General features: G+C 50.6%; 1 protein-coding gene across 7 annotated transcripts in view; it reads left to right on the top strand.

Annotated features, from left to right (window-relative positions):
• CADM1 (cell adhesion molecule 1) overlaps window positions 1–17,284 on the top strand; it is a 346,652-nt gene extending 329,368 nt beyond the window's left edge. For 4 of the 7 annotated variants that reach the window (XM_070426095.1, XM_070426093.1, XM_070426091.1 and 1 more), the window contains 2 exons: window positions 12,798–12,929; window positions 14,839–17,284. In XM_070426095.1, the coding sequence (XP_070282196.1) occupies window positions 12,798–12,929; window positions 14,839–14,957 (251 nt within the window). In that variant the 3' untranslated portion in view covers window positions 14,958–17,284. Of the gene's footprint in view, window positions 1–2,302; window positions 2,357–12,797; window positions 12,930–14,838 lie in introns of all 7 variants that reach the window. The other 3 variants (XM_070426090.1, XM_070426088.1, XM_070426092.1) reach the window with 1 other exon arrangement.
• Window positions 17,285–17,810: the final 526 nt, after the last annotated feature.

Raw genomic sequence — 17,810 nt, 5'->3', positions numbered from 1 at the left:
GTTGAATAGATTTTAATGAGAAGTGATGAAAGGGCTTTAACGGTTGATACAAAAGTTTAAAGAGAAATTCAAGATGTGCTTTCCTCCTTATTGTTAAGTTGTGAAGATCCCTTCTGAAGACTATTCTCTGCCTTATAAAACACATCTCCGTCTTCTTTGATAAAATGAGAGGTCTATAATTTTTAGCGTGGAAGAAAACTACCTAAGTCACAGCAATTTGGGGAGGTAAATTCTGCATGTCCTCACCAGCACATGCAGTGCTTCAGTAAACTCTCCCTGATTATATTTATTCAGAAATGATCCGACTATGGCAGAGCATATAGATTCATAAAGTACAGTCGTGGTGCAAAAACAAATTTAATGCCACTGACGTAAATGACTGCCTACTTTCAGATGTAATCTGAGCAGTAGATTCCAGATGACTTGGTATATTTTAAAGTTTATGCCATTAAAAATGACAGTTTTGTCTTTAATGAGGTGTATATCAACTGTCTGTTGCTTTTTAATGGGAAACTGCATATCAATGATATTTCATAAACACATTTGTCTTTATTTTTTAAAATTAGCTTTCTACTGCTCTCTCCAAAGAAACACGCTTGAGGGGTAACGCTACCTTCTTGATACATCCTTATTTAAGGCGGTTCAGTGGGCGCCAAGCATGTATGTAGACGCTTTGATATTCATTGGCCACGCAGAAGTGAGGGATTAGCCTTCTGAGAAGTGCAGACTCATAATTAACTACAGAGAAGTACTTTATGTTGCCCATTTATAACAATCATTCAAATAATTGTATTCATCAGTCTTTATACAATGGATCAAGCCAATTAGAAACAGGAACACCTTCAACCAATCAGATTTCAGAACAAATGGTTAGATTGCATCTTTACTCAGTTACCTCTATAATTTGTTGCATTACTCACTGCTTTCCCTTTAGTTGCCTACATCCATAGTGGGGAGCACTCATGGATTCAAAACCTTCCTGGTGTTAATTGGCACCTGCCCTTGAATATTGGCATCAAGAGCGGATGATGCAGCCACATCTTTTGATGGCACCAGCCTAGCTGCGATAGTCATATGGCTTGTTTAGAAAACAACTTACAAAACCCAAACTTTTATGACCATTTTTACATGAGTGTTTCCGTTACTTTGGGTTTTCTGAAAATAGTGCCATCAGCTTGCATTGCTTGTTTCCCGAGCATTTGTTTTGGCTGCTTTTGTGCTCTGGTTGGTAGTTCACTAAGTGTTACTCCCAAATCCTTAATTCAGCAAACACTGGACATGTACTTTGTGCTTGACTACAAAAGAAGGGAAAGATGGAAAATAAACAAGATGTCCCCTCTCTTAAAGACCTTGCTATGTAATAGGTCCACGAATATCTTCAAAAGTGACAAGTCCCATTAGAGAAACATTAGCGACTTGTGTGAATTAGAGCGGTCGGACGGACAGGACTTTAAGCAGAGCATTGAAGAGCAAGGAAAGGCCTCCAGGATTGCCCAGCATTTTGGGGTGTTTAGAAAACATAAAGCACAAGGATTGGAAGCCATCTCCTGGCTGAGCCCCAGCCATTCTCTCTCTACTTTGCTCTTTTAACTCAAATCAGAGCCTAGTGGAGAGCCATCACAGCTGGCCGACACTGGTGGTGAGGGGGATACGGGCATGTCAAACCCCCACTGGAGTATCTCCTGACCTAACTGCTTTTTCAGCTTTGAGAGTTTTATTTTTCAAGAATACCTCTGATTTTTGAAATTTTCTTTTTTAAAACAACCATTTTGCAAATCAGATTTTCTGATGAAGGCATAGCCTGCAATCTGCAGTGAGCAGATGCTATACCATTTAAAACAAGTGATACAACAGCGTCATAAATTGATCATAAACTGCATTTGTCAGTACTGGCAAAGGATTTCAATTTACAGAAAAATGTGAACTGAAACTTACATCAGTATATAACATGTAAATATATTTGTATTTAAAAGCTATATCGGCATCAACAGTCACAATCGGGCTTTATTTATTTTTCTTTTTTGCATGCTGTTATGAATGAGTGATTTTAGACATTCACCTTCATATTTCATGTGCTTTGAAAGTGGAGACTGAGGAATCCTTCTGCCTTGATTGTGTATCAATAACAAAATCAAATGATTGGAGAAATGTACTTACCTACGAATACATTCAAGCTATCCAAAAAGAAAGAGATAGCAAGAGATTTGGCTCATGTTTTTGAGACATTCATCCTCAGTTCTTAAGTGTTTTGTTTATGTCCCTTGAGGAATGAAAAGAAAAACGATTTGTTTTTACTTGTAAGGCCTTACTCAGTTGCCCAATTCCGCAGAAGAACTGGACAGTGAGGACCTCGCAGGTAAGGGCTAGTCATTGGGTAAGGCACTGCAGTGTCCAACCTGTGGGCGCTCTGTCCACGTCTACAAAATGCCCATTTGGTTTGTCGAGCAGTCGATGAGCAATTGTGGATTTTGAGACTAAAGAAAAATCAATGTTATTAACACTGTTTTCCGCCCTCCCACCTCTCTTCCCTGTGGCAGTGGCATGTATATTTCAAACGGGGGCTGATGCTATGAATGCAGTGGAGGTCAAGTCATGGTTGGGATTGTGCGCAAGCCACTCAGTTCAGTAGCTTTAATTGAAGTTTATGTCCTCGGTATATGACGGTTCAGGAGAAAGTTTGTTGCATTATAGCACTTTAAGGATGCTGGATTATGAGGCAAGATCTTTATTTTTAAAAACTCCTATGGACCTTTTACTGCCGTGGAGTAGGTTAGAAAAGCCTTGTCATCGTATTCTTGGAAGTGGGGGTGGGGAGGGACAGGCCGGAAGGGGGCAATTGTTTGTCACACACCGTGAGGTAAGCTAATGATCCACCTCAGACCTTTTCCACCGCACACTGAGCTCTTGCAAAAGTAGGTTTCATGCTTGACTCCAGGATTTAGGTGTTACTAATCCAGAATAAGAAGCATATCCTAAGGGGGGCATTTAAAATGGTCAGAGCTGAGCCATTTCATGAGCTCCCGTCCCTGCCAACCAGCTGCGGCTTCGTGCACGTTTTGCTCAGTCACTTCCTGGTGAATCAGTGAGGAGCCCCTCTCATCACTGGGAGGAACCGAGACCTGGCCTTGTAGATGCCCCCAGCCTGCTGGGAAGAAGGCTCCGTGCTGCCCTTCAGTGCAGCTCCCTTGAAGAGCTGGTTGTTGAGGTAAAGCATTAAATGCAGGCCCCACCCAGGGAGAGGAAGACAGCACCCACCACCAGTCCTTCCAGAGGCCATGTAAGTATTGCCTCCTATGCGTCTGCCAGCCCCCAGGAGGCCTTCAGTTTCCTGTTAGGGAGCGCATCTCAGTCGGAGCTTAGCTGTCGGATGTGTCCTGGAGAGCTCCCTGCTGTGTGCCTGCCGCATAGTATGCCCACAGTGGGATAAGACACGTGGATGAGTGAGTGAGTTCCCAACCCCAATGAATTTACAGAGATAAGTAAACACAAGATTGAGAAGACAACCAGTCCATCAAGGAAGTGCTTCCTTTTTGCCTCTCAGCTGTGGTCTATTTGGAAAAGTTGCAAACACCTTAACCTGAGTTTCTGTTAAAATGAGAGGAGACAAGTCCTCCCTGCGTAGAAGGCAGTGCAGCCGTGAGGGATCTCTGCCTCAGTCTGTGCCACTCTGCCTGAGAACACCGACACGGTGGCCGTGGCCGTGGCGTGTGGACCTTCTCAGGGTCCTAAGAAAGGATGCGTTCTCTGTCCCTGACCCTCTTGGATATTAGCCACACGAGCATCCTTGCAGAAGTCAAGCATCCTTGCAGAAGTCGTGTTTCTCCTCTAGGAGAATGGGATGAAACAGCCACCCCCGCTTCCCCCCCGCATCCTCAATGAAGGACTCTTCTGGTGTCAGCGCCGCTCCGAGTCAGACGCTGCCCTGCTGCGTTCTCTCAATCACCCCAAGTCAGGAGCAATAAACCAACAACTGTTTGTGTTCATCATAACGCGGTTAAATTAATCATGGCACCGCTCCCTCCCCACACCTCCAGGAGCGCTGCCATCCCGCCGCTCGGGAGCCGGAGCCTGCTGAACACCGCCGTCCATCAGGCGGCCAGGCTGCCTTTGCATCTGGCTTGATGAACTAATCAAAAACTGATTAGCACCTTTGTTCAAAGGGGATGCTGATTAATCAATTACTATTGATTGTGAGCTTGACTTCGCTCAGCAGCAAAGAGACATCTGAAGGGGCAAAAAACAACCAATAAAAATTGAGCAGCTGTCATACTGTTTAAATTTATTAAAACAAAATACATTACTTTTTATGAAGCTGTCTTGAAATGGGTCAGTGAAGGGGAGCATATTGATTGAGAAAGGATGAACTTCTCAAATTTCTGTAGCCTAGAGACTGAATTCAATTATAATACAAGACAAACAGGTTAACACCTGCCTTAAACAGTCCATCAATAAATTAGAGTAGGTGTTGCCCGCTTAATGCTAAACTGTGGTAATGAATCATATTTCCATTCATTCCCGCTCTATCTCGGTGGAAATTTCGTTCTTTTCTTAATATGGATAAATGTTATATTCTACATTTTCTTCAAAATGACAGTCTGTCTCCACTCTCCCCCCCCCCCCCCCCCCCCCCACTAAGCACCACCTCCTAAGCAACACGGGGCTCCTCCTCACCCAGCGAGCCCGTGGCCCCTCTGGTGCCTCTGCATTAAGCGTTGTGCTTGTGTAGTTCCGAGAGTGTTGACGCAGACCTGGGAGCTTCCGCAGGTTGGCTTTGAGCCCTTTCGCTTGCTTTGTGGCTGTTAACTTGACAAGAGTTTTTAATTGTTTTATCAGTTACATCTGGTGACAGCTGGTGGTTATTGCCCCCCACGTGGAATAGAATAGCTTTAAGCCTCTTTTCCTTCCGTTTTATTCTAAAACTTTTAAAAAATGTCTCCAACTGCCGCAGCAATGGCCGGGCCTCGGGGCCTGTGGAGTGGAGTGTGGCGGCCAGCGCTCCCTGTGCCGAGAGCAGCCCATCAGCCTTCTGCTTTTGCAGCAAAGGCGTGGCCGGGAAGTTCCAGAGCTGCATGCTTCCCCAAAACGCTCTCTCAGCTCCTGCCCTGCACACGAGAGCGTCTCCCTCGCACTCCATAGAAGCGTGTGGGTAGAGGCACGTTCTAAATGGCTTTGATAATCCAGCCAGGTGTTTAGATAATGGAAGCATTAGAGGTCTGGATCCAGGTGATGTTCTGAGCTGGGATACATGACCGTCTGGTTAGTGTGAATGTGTTGTGAGGGACTCTTAACTAGCCCCCACCCAACGTGTGGCTCAGATTGGGCAAATAGGCGATTCCTTTTCACTGGTGGACTTGCAATGTTGGTGATAAAACAGCCAGAGCCAGCTGGGCTGGGCTGTGTAGATGCAGTCAGGGTCTGCCCCATAAATGTAGAATGTGGCATTGTTTACTCATATCTATACAGTATTTACAGCTTAGGAAGCTCTCACATATATTGATGATCTCATTTGTTCTTCATTCACTCAACACAACTGTTTGAGCTCCTGGCACGTGCCAGCTCTGAGCTGGGCTCCAGGGATGCAGCCGTGAGCAAGCCCAGCAGAAGCTGGAACTGCCGCAGACCCCATGCGCAGTCAGGGTTGGTGGGAGACAGGCTCAGAGCACAGGAAACCTGTGGCCAACACTGTGAAGGCGACAGAGCCACAGCGGGACAGGAGAGTGAGTGTGGGCTGGGGAGGGGAGGCCAGCCACACAGCTCACCCTTGTACTGGAGGCCCTTGGAACAGAAAGAGTGGGCCAGGACGGGCCAGACGTGGGAAGGTTTTCGGGAAAAGCCTGAAGGTTGTTCATCTCAGCGCACAGATGAGGAGCCGGGCTCCAGGGGTTACATGACTTACTCGAGAGACCGTGAGGATTTGAACGCCTGGCTCCTCTGGCCTCTCTAGGAGATGGGGCTGGTTTGGAGTGGGTTTCTTCCCTGGGAATTCCATCCTTCCTCTGCTCTGGGGCCTTGGGAATCCTTTTCCTCTTGGGCCCTTTCAGTCCAGTCTGTGCATCCAGGACACGAGGAGGGACAGTCAGCCCTCCAGACCCATCAGCTGGAGAGTCAGTGCTGACTTCCCTGGGTGGTCTCTCCCAGCATTAAATCCAGCTTTTCGCTTCCCACTGAGATGGTGCTGAATGCCATGGGATAGTGCTTGATTGCAGAGGTTAAACCTGTAGATCCCCTTACTTTAAAATTCCATTTAGTACAAGGCGTAGCTGACCAATCATGGCCCGCCCACACCAGCTGGCCCATGGTGTCCTCACAGTGTGACTTGGAACCTCATCTTATTGCTGATCTTCCCATGATCCAACATGCTGCTGTTTCCCCCACTGGGAGGAAGGAGAGCATCAAATAGGAACTTCTCCACATTAAAAAGTTGGTGGACTACAAGGCAGACTGCGAAGTCCAGCTCTGCAGGTTGGACACTGCATTCGGGTGACTTCACCATATTCATTAATCCATCCTCACCCCCCAATGTCCGAGTCCACGGAAGCATCTTTCTCCAGAGAGAGATTCTAGCGGGAAACGTGCCCTTGAAAATACTCCGCAGTCCTGTCCTCTTGAGCAGATGTGTCCTCCTTCAAGGAGAACACTGGTCCCACCCTCAGCGCCCTCCTGGTGCTTAAAACGGAAAAGGTGTTGCCCTCAAAGCCCTGTTCCTGAGACCGCAGAGCGGGCTCGGGCGCCTCTCTTCTCTGGGAACGCTGGCGCTTGGGGGGGGGGGGGGGGGGGGGGCGGGGACTCCTGTTGCATGATGTCATCCCCACGCCGCTGAGATTACATCAGTTCACTTGAGGGAGAGAAGCGGATATTAAGAACCCACTTGTTCCTGTGTGTAGCTGACAACTAGTACTTAATACCTAGCACTCGGGTGGTTCACCTGAATCATGACTAGGTGGCCTTCCGCCGCCAGGCTGCAGCCTTGCCCACGGCAGGAGAGCTGACCACAGTCCCGTGTGCTGTTCTGCGTAGGAAAGGGCTTGGTGACTTCAGGTGGCCAGGGTTAGGGCATCTCACCATCAGAAAACAGTGGCGAGTGTGCGGTACCACCCTTAGCCCAAAGAGCTGATGGATGTTTGCCTTGAATCAGGGTTAAGAACTGAATGGAGCCTCTGGCTTTAAGAGGACAGGCTTAAACGTGGCAGACACTCCAAGTGCCTCTGCTGGACCAGCCCTGGCCGGGAGGCCGGCACATTCAGCCGGCACATTCAGCCGCACGCAGACTCCCCAACAACCCTGGGTAATGTGTGGTGTGCTCAGGGCTCAGAGTAGCCGACAGACCACCTATGTCACAGAACAGTATCGAAGCCCAGCTTCTCCCTGATGGCCAGTGTACTTTCCTAGGGACCCTACAGGAGGTGGGGCCGTATGTCTCCCCGGTCTGCCACTCAGGCCAGTTTCTGGAGGCTGATGTAGGCCGGAAAAGCTGCACGCCCGATCCTGCTCGCTGGGTGCAGTGTTCTCACCCAAATGAGCACGCACTGAGCCCTGGGCTCACCACGCAGGGCGGGCTGCACACAGTTCCTTTGAAATGTTAGTGTAGCCGCAGTGACACCGCACGAATGAGATGCAGCTGAAGGGATGTGAGGCGATGCGATGCCCAGGCGCTTGGAGGAGGCTTCCTGTTTCCCTGCCCTACAGGACTCCTCCCTTTCACTCTGAGGAGAGGAAGGTCACTGCACGGCGGCCAGTGTGCCCAGTGAGTATTCACATCTTAATGGGCGAGCTGTGCACGTGCTGGATGCATTTACTGCTCTCTGACAAGAGGGAATTAAATGTCAGAAGGATTTGTAGCCTCTGTAATTGAATTGGTGCTGAGAAAAGCAAATCTTAAAGAAGAATAACATATTCGGATTAGCAAATAAGGTGGCATCTTGTTGGTGGCGCCATTCAGTGTGTTGCCCTTCGGTAATAAAGTTGTGCTTTTAAAACGCACGCTTGTTTTTGTTGTCGTGGCGGGAGCTGCGATCGGTGACAGATAGGTGACGAGAATGAGCAGCTCCGTGATTCAGATGGTGCCCGGCTTTTTGGTTTGGTTTGTTTTGTCTTTGAGGCCAGATTTTGTTTTTGTGAGAGATTAGGGAAATCCACTGCCAGGCTTTCTCTTTTTTCCAACAAGAAGTCGAAAGTGCCACCCTGATCATTGAGCTGCTTCTGAGATAGACTCACCCCCCTCCAGCCCTAGCGAGCAGAGACAGCCTTTCCCTCCCAAACTCCCGGTCTCAGAGTTTTCCATTAAACTGACCCATCCAGCAAGTCTCCGTGCGGGGAGGCGAGACTGAGCCAGGGACAGAACTGTTGCAAAAAGCCAGCGGTTCGGACTCTTCTGCAGCCCCCACAGCTGAGGAGGCCCTGGAGGTGGAGCAGCTGGTGCGTTCGGTAAATTCAAGTAGGAGGCCTGATGTCTTCAGAAGCTGCTAAGGTCGGGTGTGACCGCGGAGAGCACAGATGGCGCGTTTAAGGGGAGTGTCTGCTCCCCGAGTTTTCAGGGTGCCTCTAGCCCGAGCGGGACCGTCCCAGTGGGAAGGAAGTAGCCCTGTGTGGGACTGTGTACTCGTTACCGTGTCGTACTCGGCCCCTCGGAGGTGGAAGACTTGGTATCCTTTTGTCAAAAAAAAAATGGCCTCGGGCTGCAGCCTGGCTCAAGGTGCCAGGGTGCCCAGGTCCCCGTGTGCCAGGAGCTAGTCTGGGGTGTCCTGGCCCTTCCTGGCTCCCTGCGGCTCTCACAGACCATGGTTGTGGCAGATTATGTTGCACAGCCCCGACCAGACCGCAGAGTAGCCACAGAAGCCGGGGCCTGGGGCAGCGCGGCTCTAACACAGGCAGCGGCTCTGGCTGCGAGGAGCGGTGAAAGGCAGCTGGGCGAGGGGAGCCCCAGGAGGGGGACACTGCCCCCCACCAGCGCCACTTTTCTTGTCAGGCCTGGGAGCCAGGGCCTTCATGCCTCCCGCCCAGTGCCCCGAGGAATGGGCGGCCGGTCGCCTGGCCCGAGGGAAGGTCTGAGCAGCCTGGCCAGCCCTCCTGGGAGTTCCTTTGAAACAGGTTGTCCTTTCCATCTCTGAGGCCAGTGCGAGGCCCGTGGTGGGAGCTGTGGCCACACCGGGGGAGCCCGCATAGCTTCTGTCAGCAGCTTATGAACGCTTCCCAGGACCTCGATGGACAGCTCTTTCCCAAAAGGAAAGCTAACTGGGCATGCTCATCCGTCCGTGGGGTCCACCCCAAGAGACCGGGTGACACTGAGCTGAAGACAGGACTGCAGGCCGGACAGTGCCACACCGCGTGGGCACGCACGCCAGGCAGACACCGGGCTCGGTGACAGCCTGTCACCTGCGGTCCTGATGGGATTCTCCACTCGGCGACCACCCACGTGCTCGCTCTGCGGGGCTGGAGCCCCTTTGCACCCTGTGCACACGCTCCACTGCACAGCGGCTGCAGGACAACAGAGCTCAGTCCCGAGTGCAGCGCCAACCCCTGCTCCTGGGAGGGAAGCACATCGTCCGCTAGACGACAAGAGAGGGCTGTTGGCCGAGGAGCAGGTTTTATAAACGTTAACTTTCCCGCGTAGGAGCCGGGCAGCTGGAGAGCCCACCTCTTTGGCTCTCTTTTCTGCCTCATTGAGCAAAGGAGCCAGGGACCTGGGAGCACATCCCCAGGAAAGCAGGCGGCTCTGGCCTGAGCGAAAGTCTGACCCCAAGAGGAGCAGGATCTGTGGGTGACGGTGGGCGGCACAGACACGCCCGAGTTCTCACTGAGAAGTGGCTCCTAGAGGCCCCGCCAGAGCCCCTTTCGGGGTCGGCATCTCCTTCAGCTCCAGGTTTCATCTGACTCATCAGCCAGCGCCTCTGAGTGACGGCTTGTGCTGCTGCTGCTGCTGCTGCTGCTGCCTGAGCGAGGCACCAGCCCTGGGTGCCCGGCCACAGTGCCCCGGCCGTGGGCGCAGGCACTCTTCCCACCTGGTGATAGGTGACCAGCGCTCACCTGCTGCTCCACCACCGTGGGCGCGTCCATGGCACCGAGAACTCTCCTCCCGGGTCCACTCATGGAAACAAAGGAAAGCGTGAGATGAGGCTGGGAACAGCCCCGCTCTTAGGGGCGCCCAGCACGCCTCCACCTGCCGATGGGCAGGAAGCCAGGTGGGTGGGGTGGGGGGAGGCACGAGGAGCTCCCAGACCACAGTGTCTCCTGGGAATGAAACATCACCACCTTCTGTGTCCGTCGGCAGTGACGGGAGGCGGTGGTGAACCGATGGTGGTGAACCTTCCGATCTGAGTATCGGAAGCAAGCAGGAGCCTTCGCCCTCACAGGCAAGCGTCTGGCCTGTGCATGGCCTGGAGGGCGGGAGAAAAGGTGGCACCAGGTGTGGATGTGGGCAGCGAGGGAGCAGCCCAAGCTCCGGCGGCTTCAGCGTCACAGGGAGCAAAGGCCAAATGACTCGTGTGGGCTGAAGAAATGAAGCCCACGGACGCTGCCCAGGAGGGTCTCGTTTTCCTTTATTAAGAGCTCTCTCCCGTGTGCAGGCTCTCTCTCTTTTCCTGGCTTCTAGAACGTTCCTGTGCCTTGGCATGGAGAGGCAGTCTTCTCCACGCGGGCCAGGTCTATGCTGGGTCAGCCATCGACGCTGCTCTCTGCTGTGCCGGGCGGGCCCCACCTTCCCCTCTTGCCTCAATGCCTGGCATCCTCTCCTCATGGCCGGAACCGCTCGCTTCCCTCGCCAGGGCTGAGAGGCCCTCATGTGGCATCCACCCCCAAGTTCCTGGCAGTGGGAGATGAGTTCATTCTCGTTCCCACAGACCCCTGACGTCGACAGCTCCCCGAGGAAGTCACAGTTCGCTGGCTTTCCTGTCGCTTTTGTCTCCCTGTGAGCGGTTTGAATCGGTGCCGTTGGGGCGAGAGTCTCCGGTGTGTAAACACAGCCCCCCAGCAGGTGCCAGCATCCAGGGGCACCCCAAGGGCAGTGCTCCCCTTCAGCGCGCTCTGGTGTCTCCTGGGCGTTTCCGTGGCCGAGTTCTGCCTTGTTGAAGTGACTTCCAAGGCTCCGAGGCCTGGCGTCTGCACTCGGCAGCACTTTGGCCGGGAGGGGTTCCTCTCCCCCGATTTCGGGCCCAGCTCGTTAGACACGGTGCCGGAGGAGCTGGCACGTGGCGGGCGGGCTCATGGGCGGCTGCACTTGGGCCATCTCCATGCTCCACGTCAGCGCATCCCCTGTGGTCCCGGGCGGCCGCCGCGGCTCTCGTTCGGCGCTTCTGTTTGGGGTTGGATTTGGGGTTTTGTCGTTCTTTCGAAGGTAACTTAGTGAAACACTTTAAATACTTCATTTTAAAATTTAAGCTCTTTTAATTAAAGCCCTTTCCATAGACCCCCTCGGTCAGGAGTTATTTTCCCACACCCTCAGTGCTTAATCTCAGCGCAGAATTGGAAATATCGATGGAAAGTGTAAATCATGCCTCCTGCTGAAAGCGTGGTATCAGGTTTCGGCTCAAAAGAGCACCATTACCTTTAGCTGTCACGGATCTGTACACTTGATCGATAAACTTCAAATATTATTAGAGGTGGAGGCTTCAGAGATTTGCTCTGTTCTTTGCCGAGAGTCCGAGATAAATCTTTCTTAAAAATGGACTTGGATCTGCGCTCTCGGTCTCCATTCCTCAGGCGTCCAGCAGCTGCAGGGACAGATTTATAGGCCATGTGCTGCTTGTACTGAAAGATTTAAATGGTAAATCCTTCACATATGACTTCACAAATCATGTAAAGTTAAAAGATTTTTACCGTTTCTGTTGCTGCTGTGCTTAAATTGTAAGGTACAGCTAGTAAATCATTTTAATGGAGGTGTCGTACTTGACTCAATAAAAAAAGAAAGACAATGGTTTAGCTTCCACTCCAAAATGTTAATGTATTAATCAACGGGAGAATAATTGTTTTTTACTACATTATAAATCCTGGGTGCCATTAGGATTTCAGCAAGGGGTGATGCAGCCAGCCCGAAATTAAAATTGTTTACCCTGCCATCCATCCCTTCCGCACGGCCATCGCTCACTCGGGTCCTTTCTGCGCTGTTCCCCAGCCAAGCGTCACTCCTCCGTCGGAAGAAGACATCCGAGGGAGTGATGTTATGAAGGAGAATTAATTGCGTTGTGGAGTGCTAAATTAATAAAATAGGAGCCGTCTGTGGCAACGGACCATCATTCCTCGCTGTCTTTCTGAAATAGGTCTTTAGGTTTTAGATTGAGGCCTCCTCCCTCACACATCCTACATGGAGCAAGCGTGCCACTTGTCTTTAGTCTCATAATCCTGTTTATCTCTAGGCAGCTGTGGCTTGGAGCGCCTCACTTTGCCTGTGCCTGTGCCCAGCAGAGATTAAGACACTGGGCGGCCCGCCTCCCTCCACAGCTCCCGTTACTGCCGAAAGGTGCCATCTGCTCCGAGCGAGCGCCCTGGGTCAGGGCGGCCGCCCCGGTAGAGTGGCACCTGGGCAGATAGTGTGAACGCTCAGAGCAGCCAGGGCGATGGGCCCTTCCTTCCCCTGCTCCCTGCCTGAGCTGTTCCAGGCGCATTAGCGCCCCTGAGAGGCTCTAGGGAAATGGCCTGTGGGCCGAGGGGCCAGGGCAGCACTGGCCAGCCCAGTCTGTCCCGCCTGTCGCTCCTCCCACCTCCCGGTTGCTCTCGCTGACTCCTCCGGCCCTGCAGGCCGCGTCCCCGGGGCTTCTGGTGTCTGTGATGAGCTCTACATCCCTCTTCCTCTTCTGATCCCACAGACTCCCGAGCAGGTGAAGAAGGCTCCATCCGGGCAGTGGACCACGCCGTGATTGGCGGCGTCGTGGCCGTGGTGGTGTTCGCCATGCTGTGCTTGCTCATCATTCTGGGGCGCTACTTTGCCAGACACAAAGGTAAGCAGGTGCCTGGCCAGGCGGGGCCTCGTGCCCCACCGCCCACATCCGGGGACTTGGCAAGGTTGTCCTGGATAGGCAGTCTGGGTTATGTGGCCGCATGGCCTCTTTGATTCCTGAAACGGAGAGGGAAAGAAAGAAAATGTAGCAGCTGCTGATTAGGACTCGGAGAGTTGATGAGTAGCAAGCACTCCTTGATTTGGGTTTTCTCTAAATATACAGCTTTATAGATTGTTACTCTACAATCCATAATTGGGGACAGAGGGAAAACCACAGTCAGGGCTGGTGTGTGAGGTGGGGGTGAACCACACCGACATGGAGAGAGAACGCCCGTGACCTATAGCTTCCGGGGGGCGGGTGGACCAGCTGTGCGCCTGCCCCAGGCTCAGGTAGCCTGCCCACAGTGGCCAGAACACCTCCTTGGTTTGGTGTGCCTGGAAAGCCACATAAATATGTATCTTTTAGATTATCAGTGCAATTGATGCAAATTGCCATGAATCACACACTTACCGGCTATGCAGTCTGGATGGGCCTCCCCTTTTCCAGCGCTTTCCTCCTGCCCCGCTGCTCTGACCCCCCTCTCCCTGGGTAATTGATTCTTCCTCCTCTTCGTCCGCCCTTGTCTCTCAGCTGTTTTTCTCGGTGCTGTGCAATGAGCTTGCGGGGCTTCCGATAGATGGACTCTAAGCGCTTGCATACCGCTCGCTTGTAGAACTTGCGTTTGGAGAGGTTCCCTTAAGCTCAGCAATGGAAGTCCAAGGTCCTTGACAACTGCCTTCAGGATCCAAAGTGCCCGTCTCAGGCGTGAAACTGTTTGGGGTCTCGGGGCTATGCATACGTCATCCTCTGCCCACACCCAGAAGCAGACTGGCCGAGAACCCGCCGCCTCTCGAGGCTGAGCCAGGAAGTCAGGCCAGAGAGCAGGGCAGAGGTCTGCGCTCGGCTGGGGAGAGCGAGGGGAGAGGCAGAGGAAGGAGGGCCCCAGGGGGACACTGGCTGCCTGCCTTCTCAGACTTGTCACTCGGGAAACCTGAAAGCAATGGGTTTTGTTGTGGTTTTTTTTTAACCTAAGAGTTTCTATGAAGACAGTGTATAGTGGGAGCAGGGCTATTTGATTATGACATAGGCAGTGAAAGCCTATGTCATAACATACTTTCTCCATGTAAACTCCTGGGACTTGGTGATAAAGAGTGTCACCAACTTTGTACCGTCCTGTCTGTTGTCACTATGAAGTGGCCGTGCCAGTTAGCAAATCCATGAATCTGGGTCCGGTTAGGATTGCTGTGAGAGAGACACGCCCACAGCTTAAGGCAGACCCAGCCTTGACGAACATCAAGCTAGTTCTGCACCTGGAACCCACCTGCAGCAGAAGCAGGAGCCAGTCAGACACCCTGGCGAGTGCGAGAGCATTCTCGCTCCCAGAGGCACCAGCGACTATAGAGACAGGAGGCCAGGTTCGCTGAACAACTCGAGGTGGCAGTGACGTCATCAGGGCCCTAATTCATCTATTGGCTAATTGCTCTTTCTTGCTTTGGTCCTTAATCATGTCTGTGCATATATCTGGTCATTAGTCCTGGGCATTGACTGTGTATGTGTTAGCCAGCAGCTCTCCAGCTTCTGCATTTTTAGCTCCCACTCACGTCTTCCTCTGCCGCATCCCCTGGTCATCATCACTGCTCTAATGTCTCATTTGCCGAATTATATCGCAGCGGTTCAGTCGGCGTGGTGCCTTTGGAGCCCCGGATCCCCACTTGTCTCACCCACCCCGCTCTCTCCTCCGATTGTTTTCTCCCCTCTGCTGCCTGCACACCACTGCGCTGATGATGGCCACAAAGCCAGTTGCCATCTCGGTACCACTTGACACAGAGGCCATCAGACAGTCACGGTGCTTTACCCCTTCATCTTGCAGGTACATACTTCACTCATGAAGCCAAAGGAGCCGATGACGCAGCAGACGCAGACACAGCCATAATCAATGCAGAAGGAGGACAGAACAACTCCGAAGAAAAGAAAGAGTACTTCATCTAGAGCAGCCTTTCCTTTCCATGAGGTGTCCCGCTGGCCCTATTTAGATGATAAAGAGACAGTGATATTGGAACTTGAGAGACATTCGTGTGATTTTTTTATGAATGGGCGGAAAGGCGCGAGACCTGGAAGGCTTGGGATTTGCTGTATAAAAAAAATGTTCTTTGACAAGTACACTCTGCTGATTGACACCTCTTTCTTTGTGGTTTTTTTTTTTAATTTTTATTTCCTCCTACCAAGTCAAACTTGGATGCTTGGGTTTAGTTTGGGTAGATTGCAGAAAATTCTGTGCCTTGTTTTTTTGTTTGTTGGTTGCGTTCCTTTTTATTCCTCTTTGTGCGCATTTATTTTTCAAAAAATGTTTTGATTTTTTTTTTTTTTTAAATCTCAATTTTGGAATTTGCCTGCTGGGATTCCTTAGAATCTTCCCCCCTTCCCCTTATTTTGCTATTGTTTTTACTTTTTTTGTTTGTTGCTGAAGTAACTGCTTTGTGTTCAAAATTCAGTTTCATAAAAGGAGAACCAGCACAGCTTAGATTTCATAGTTCAGAACTTAGTGTATCCATATGCATTCTTCTCTGTTGTTGTAAAGATTTGGGTGAACAAACAATGAGAACTCTTTGCTGCTGCCCATGTTTCAAATACGTAGAGCAGTGAAGACTAGAAACGTAGACTGTGATTCAGAAACTGTTCTGTTTGCTGTGGAACTACATTACTGTACAGGGTTATCTGCCAGTGAGGTGTGTCGCAACGAGGTGGAATCTGTCTTTCTCCTGTGTCTGTAGACGGCTCCGTGTAGCTACCCCACGCTGTCCAGAGGGTGGGGCTGGGAAGAGCTCCTTTGTTAGTGCCCTCACACACCTGACAGGGAGGGCTGTTCCTTTTGTGTAAGCGGACAAATGTGAGTTGCCACAGGAGGGGACACAGGGAGGGGGAGCGATAGTTCTGCTCCGGTTGTTTCTGTTCCAAATGATTCCATCCACCTTTCCCAGTCGGCCTTACTTCTCACTAATTTGTAGGCAAGAGCAAGTCGGTGCGACGGGAGCATGACTGAATGGGACAGGTCTTCCCTTTGTGCTCAGCCCGGAAGGGGGTGGATGTGGCCTGCGTGTACTGTATATTACAGATATTTGTCATGCCGGGATGTCCAACTCAAACCCGTGTGAAACTCTCCTTCCTTCAGATCAGGCTCGACAAAGGCAGGAGGTCCAGAAGGAGGCCAGTTCCCACGCTGGCCTGCGTGGACCTCCGTTCCCAAAAGGTCAGAGCAGAGGTGGGGAGCCGCATGCAGGGCTTTTCAGTTACTTAATCAGAACTCAAATGTGAGTGTTTTTATCTTTTTACCTTTCATACACTAGCCTCGGCCTCTTTCCTCAGCCTTAAGAACCATCTGCCAAAAAATTACCGATCCTCGCATGACAGCAGCCATAGTGCATAGCTACTAAAGAAGCCACCGGAGGGCGTCGTGGGCGGAGCCCGGGGGAAGGGGAGGAGTCAGTTCTCTACATTTTCTAAAGGCAGGTACGTCTAGGAACCTAGAAGTAGTCCTGAAGGATAGAGACAAAACTCTTACCAGGCGTCTTGGTAAGGCCCCAGACTCCAGAACGCAGTCCCTATAGAAAGATGGCATCAAAAAAGATAGATCTATATATATATAAATATATATTATATAACATTTTCAGTGAGTAACTTTGGATTTTGCAAGGTGCATTTTTACTATTGTTACATTATGTGGAAAACTTACGCTGATTTATTTAAGGGGGAAAAGTGTCAACTCTTTGTTATTTGAAAGCGTGTTTATTTTTCTTGTCTTTATTTTAACCTTTGATAGAACCATTTGCAATACGGGGCCTTTGCGAGCGGACTGGCTCGAAAGAGGAGATCCGCCAGCAGCTCCGCCTCCCTCTCCCGTCCCGAGGCACTAACCCAGACAAAGGCCACAACCAACGTCCCTTTTTCACGGAATTTTATAACGTGCAGCTCTCTCCCGAGCCCTTAGCTCCCATCCTGACCTAGCGTGACCAGATCAAAGGGTGAGAATCATTGGCATGTTGTCGACAGGGTTTTTTCAGTCATTCTTTTGAGGAAAATAAAAAAAACGAAACGTAGCATCGCTCACAGAATTGGCATCTCCGTTTTGGGACCTCCCGTCTTTCTGTTTTGAAAAGTGTACAGTAGTGCAGTGTTCCTGATGTAACTTTATGGCTTACAATGTTGACATGTCTCAGGTCCATGTGTTTCGATTGGTGTTTTCCGTCTCAGGTAGATCGCTAAGTGTAGGCCCCACACATTGGAAAAAAAATAAAATAAAACCAAGCAAAAACAGGAAATTCTGGACTTTAGTTGTATATTGGTTCATGTATTTTTCTTAAGTATACAGTGCACTGTTTGAAATGTATTGTTGAGTATTACTTTGTACAGGTCGGTCACTTTTTTTAGAGTGAAGAAAGAACAAACTTGTTTTTTGTGTTTTTTAAAGGAATATAAAATAATGAAGGATGTATAATTGATGCCAAATAAGCTTGTTCTTTAGTCACACCGACGTCCTATCTCCCTCTAGGCCAGTTCTGTTGCTAAGGTGTCCATGGACGGTGTTACGGTGTAAGAAACTCCATATCCATATGTTCCCATTCGCATTTTGTATTGGTTCATGTATACCATTTTTACAAAAGAAAAAAAAAAGAAAAAAAGAAGTACTATAAAATATCTGTCTTCTTAATAAAAAAATTAATGTTACAAAGTGATCCTTTAATCTCATTATGAACTTTTTAATGGACGTTTCGCGGGCCCTGGTCCGGCTTTCTCCTCAGGACCTTGCGGACCGGAGCAGCCGCAGGCGCTGGGAAATCTGCCGGC

Source organism: Myotis yumanensis, unplaced genomic scaffold (assembly GCF_028538775.1).
Source record: "Myotis yumanensis isolate MYYU_CA2020_CCGP unplaced genomic scaffold, mMyoYum1.0.hap1 SCAF_10, whole genome shotgun sequence".
In the NCBI taxonomy this organism is placed as follows: Eukaryota; Metazoa; Chordata; class Mammalia; order Chiroptera; family Vespertilionidae; genus Myotis; species Myotis yumanensis.
The sequence above is the reverse complement of the archived record's forward strand: the minus strand, read 5'-3'. Positions and strand labels throughout refer to the sequence as shown.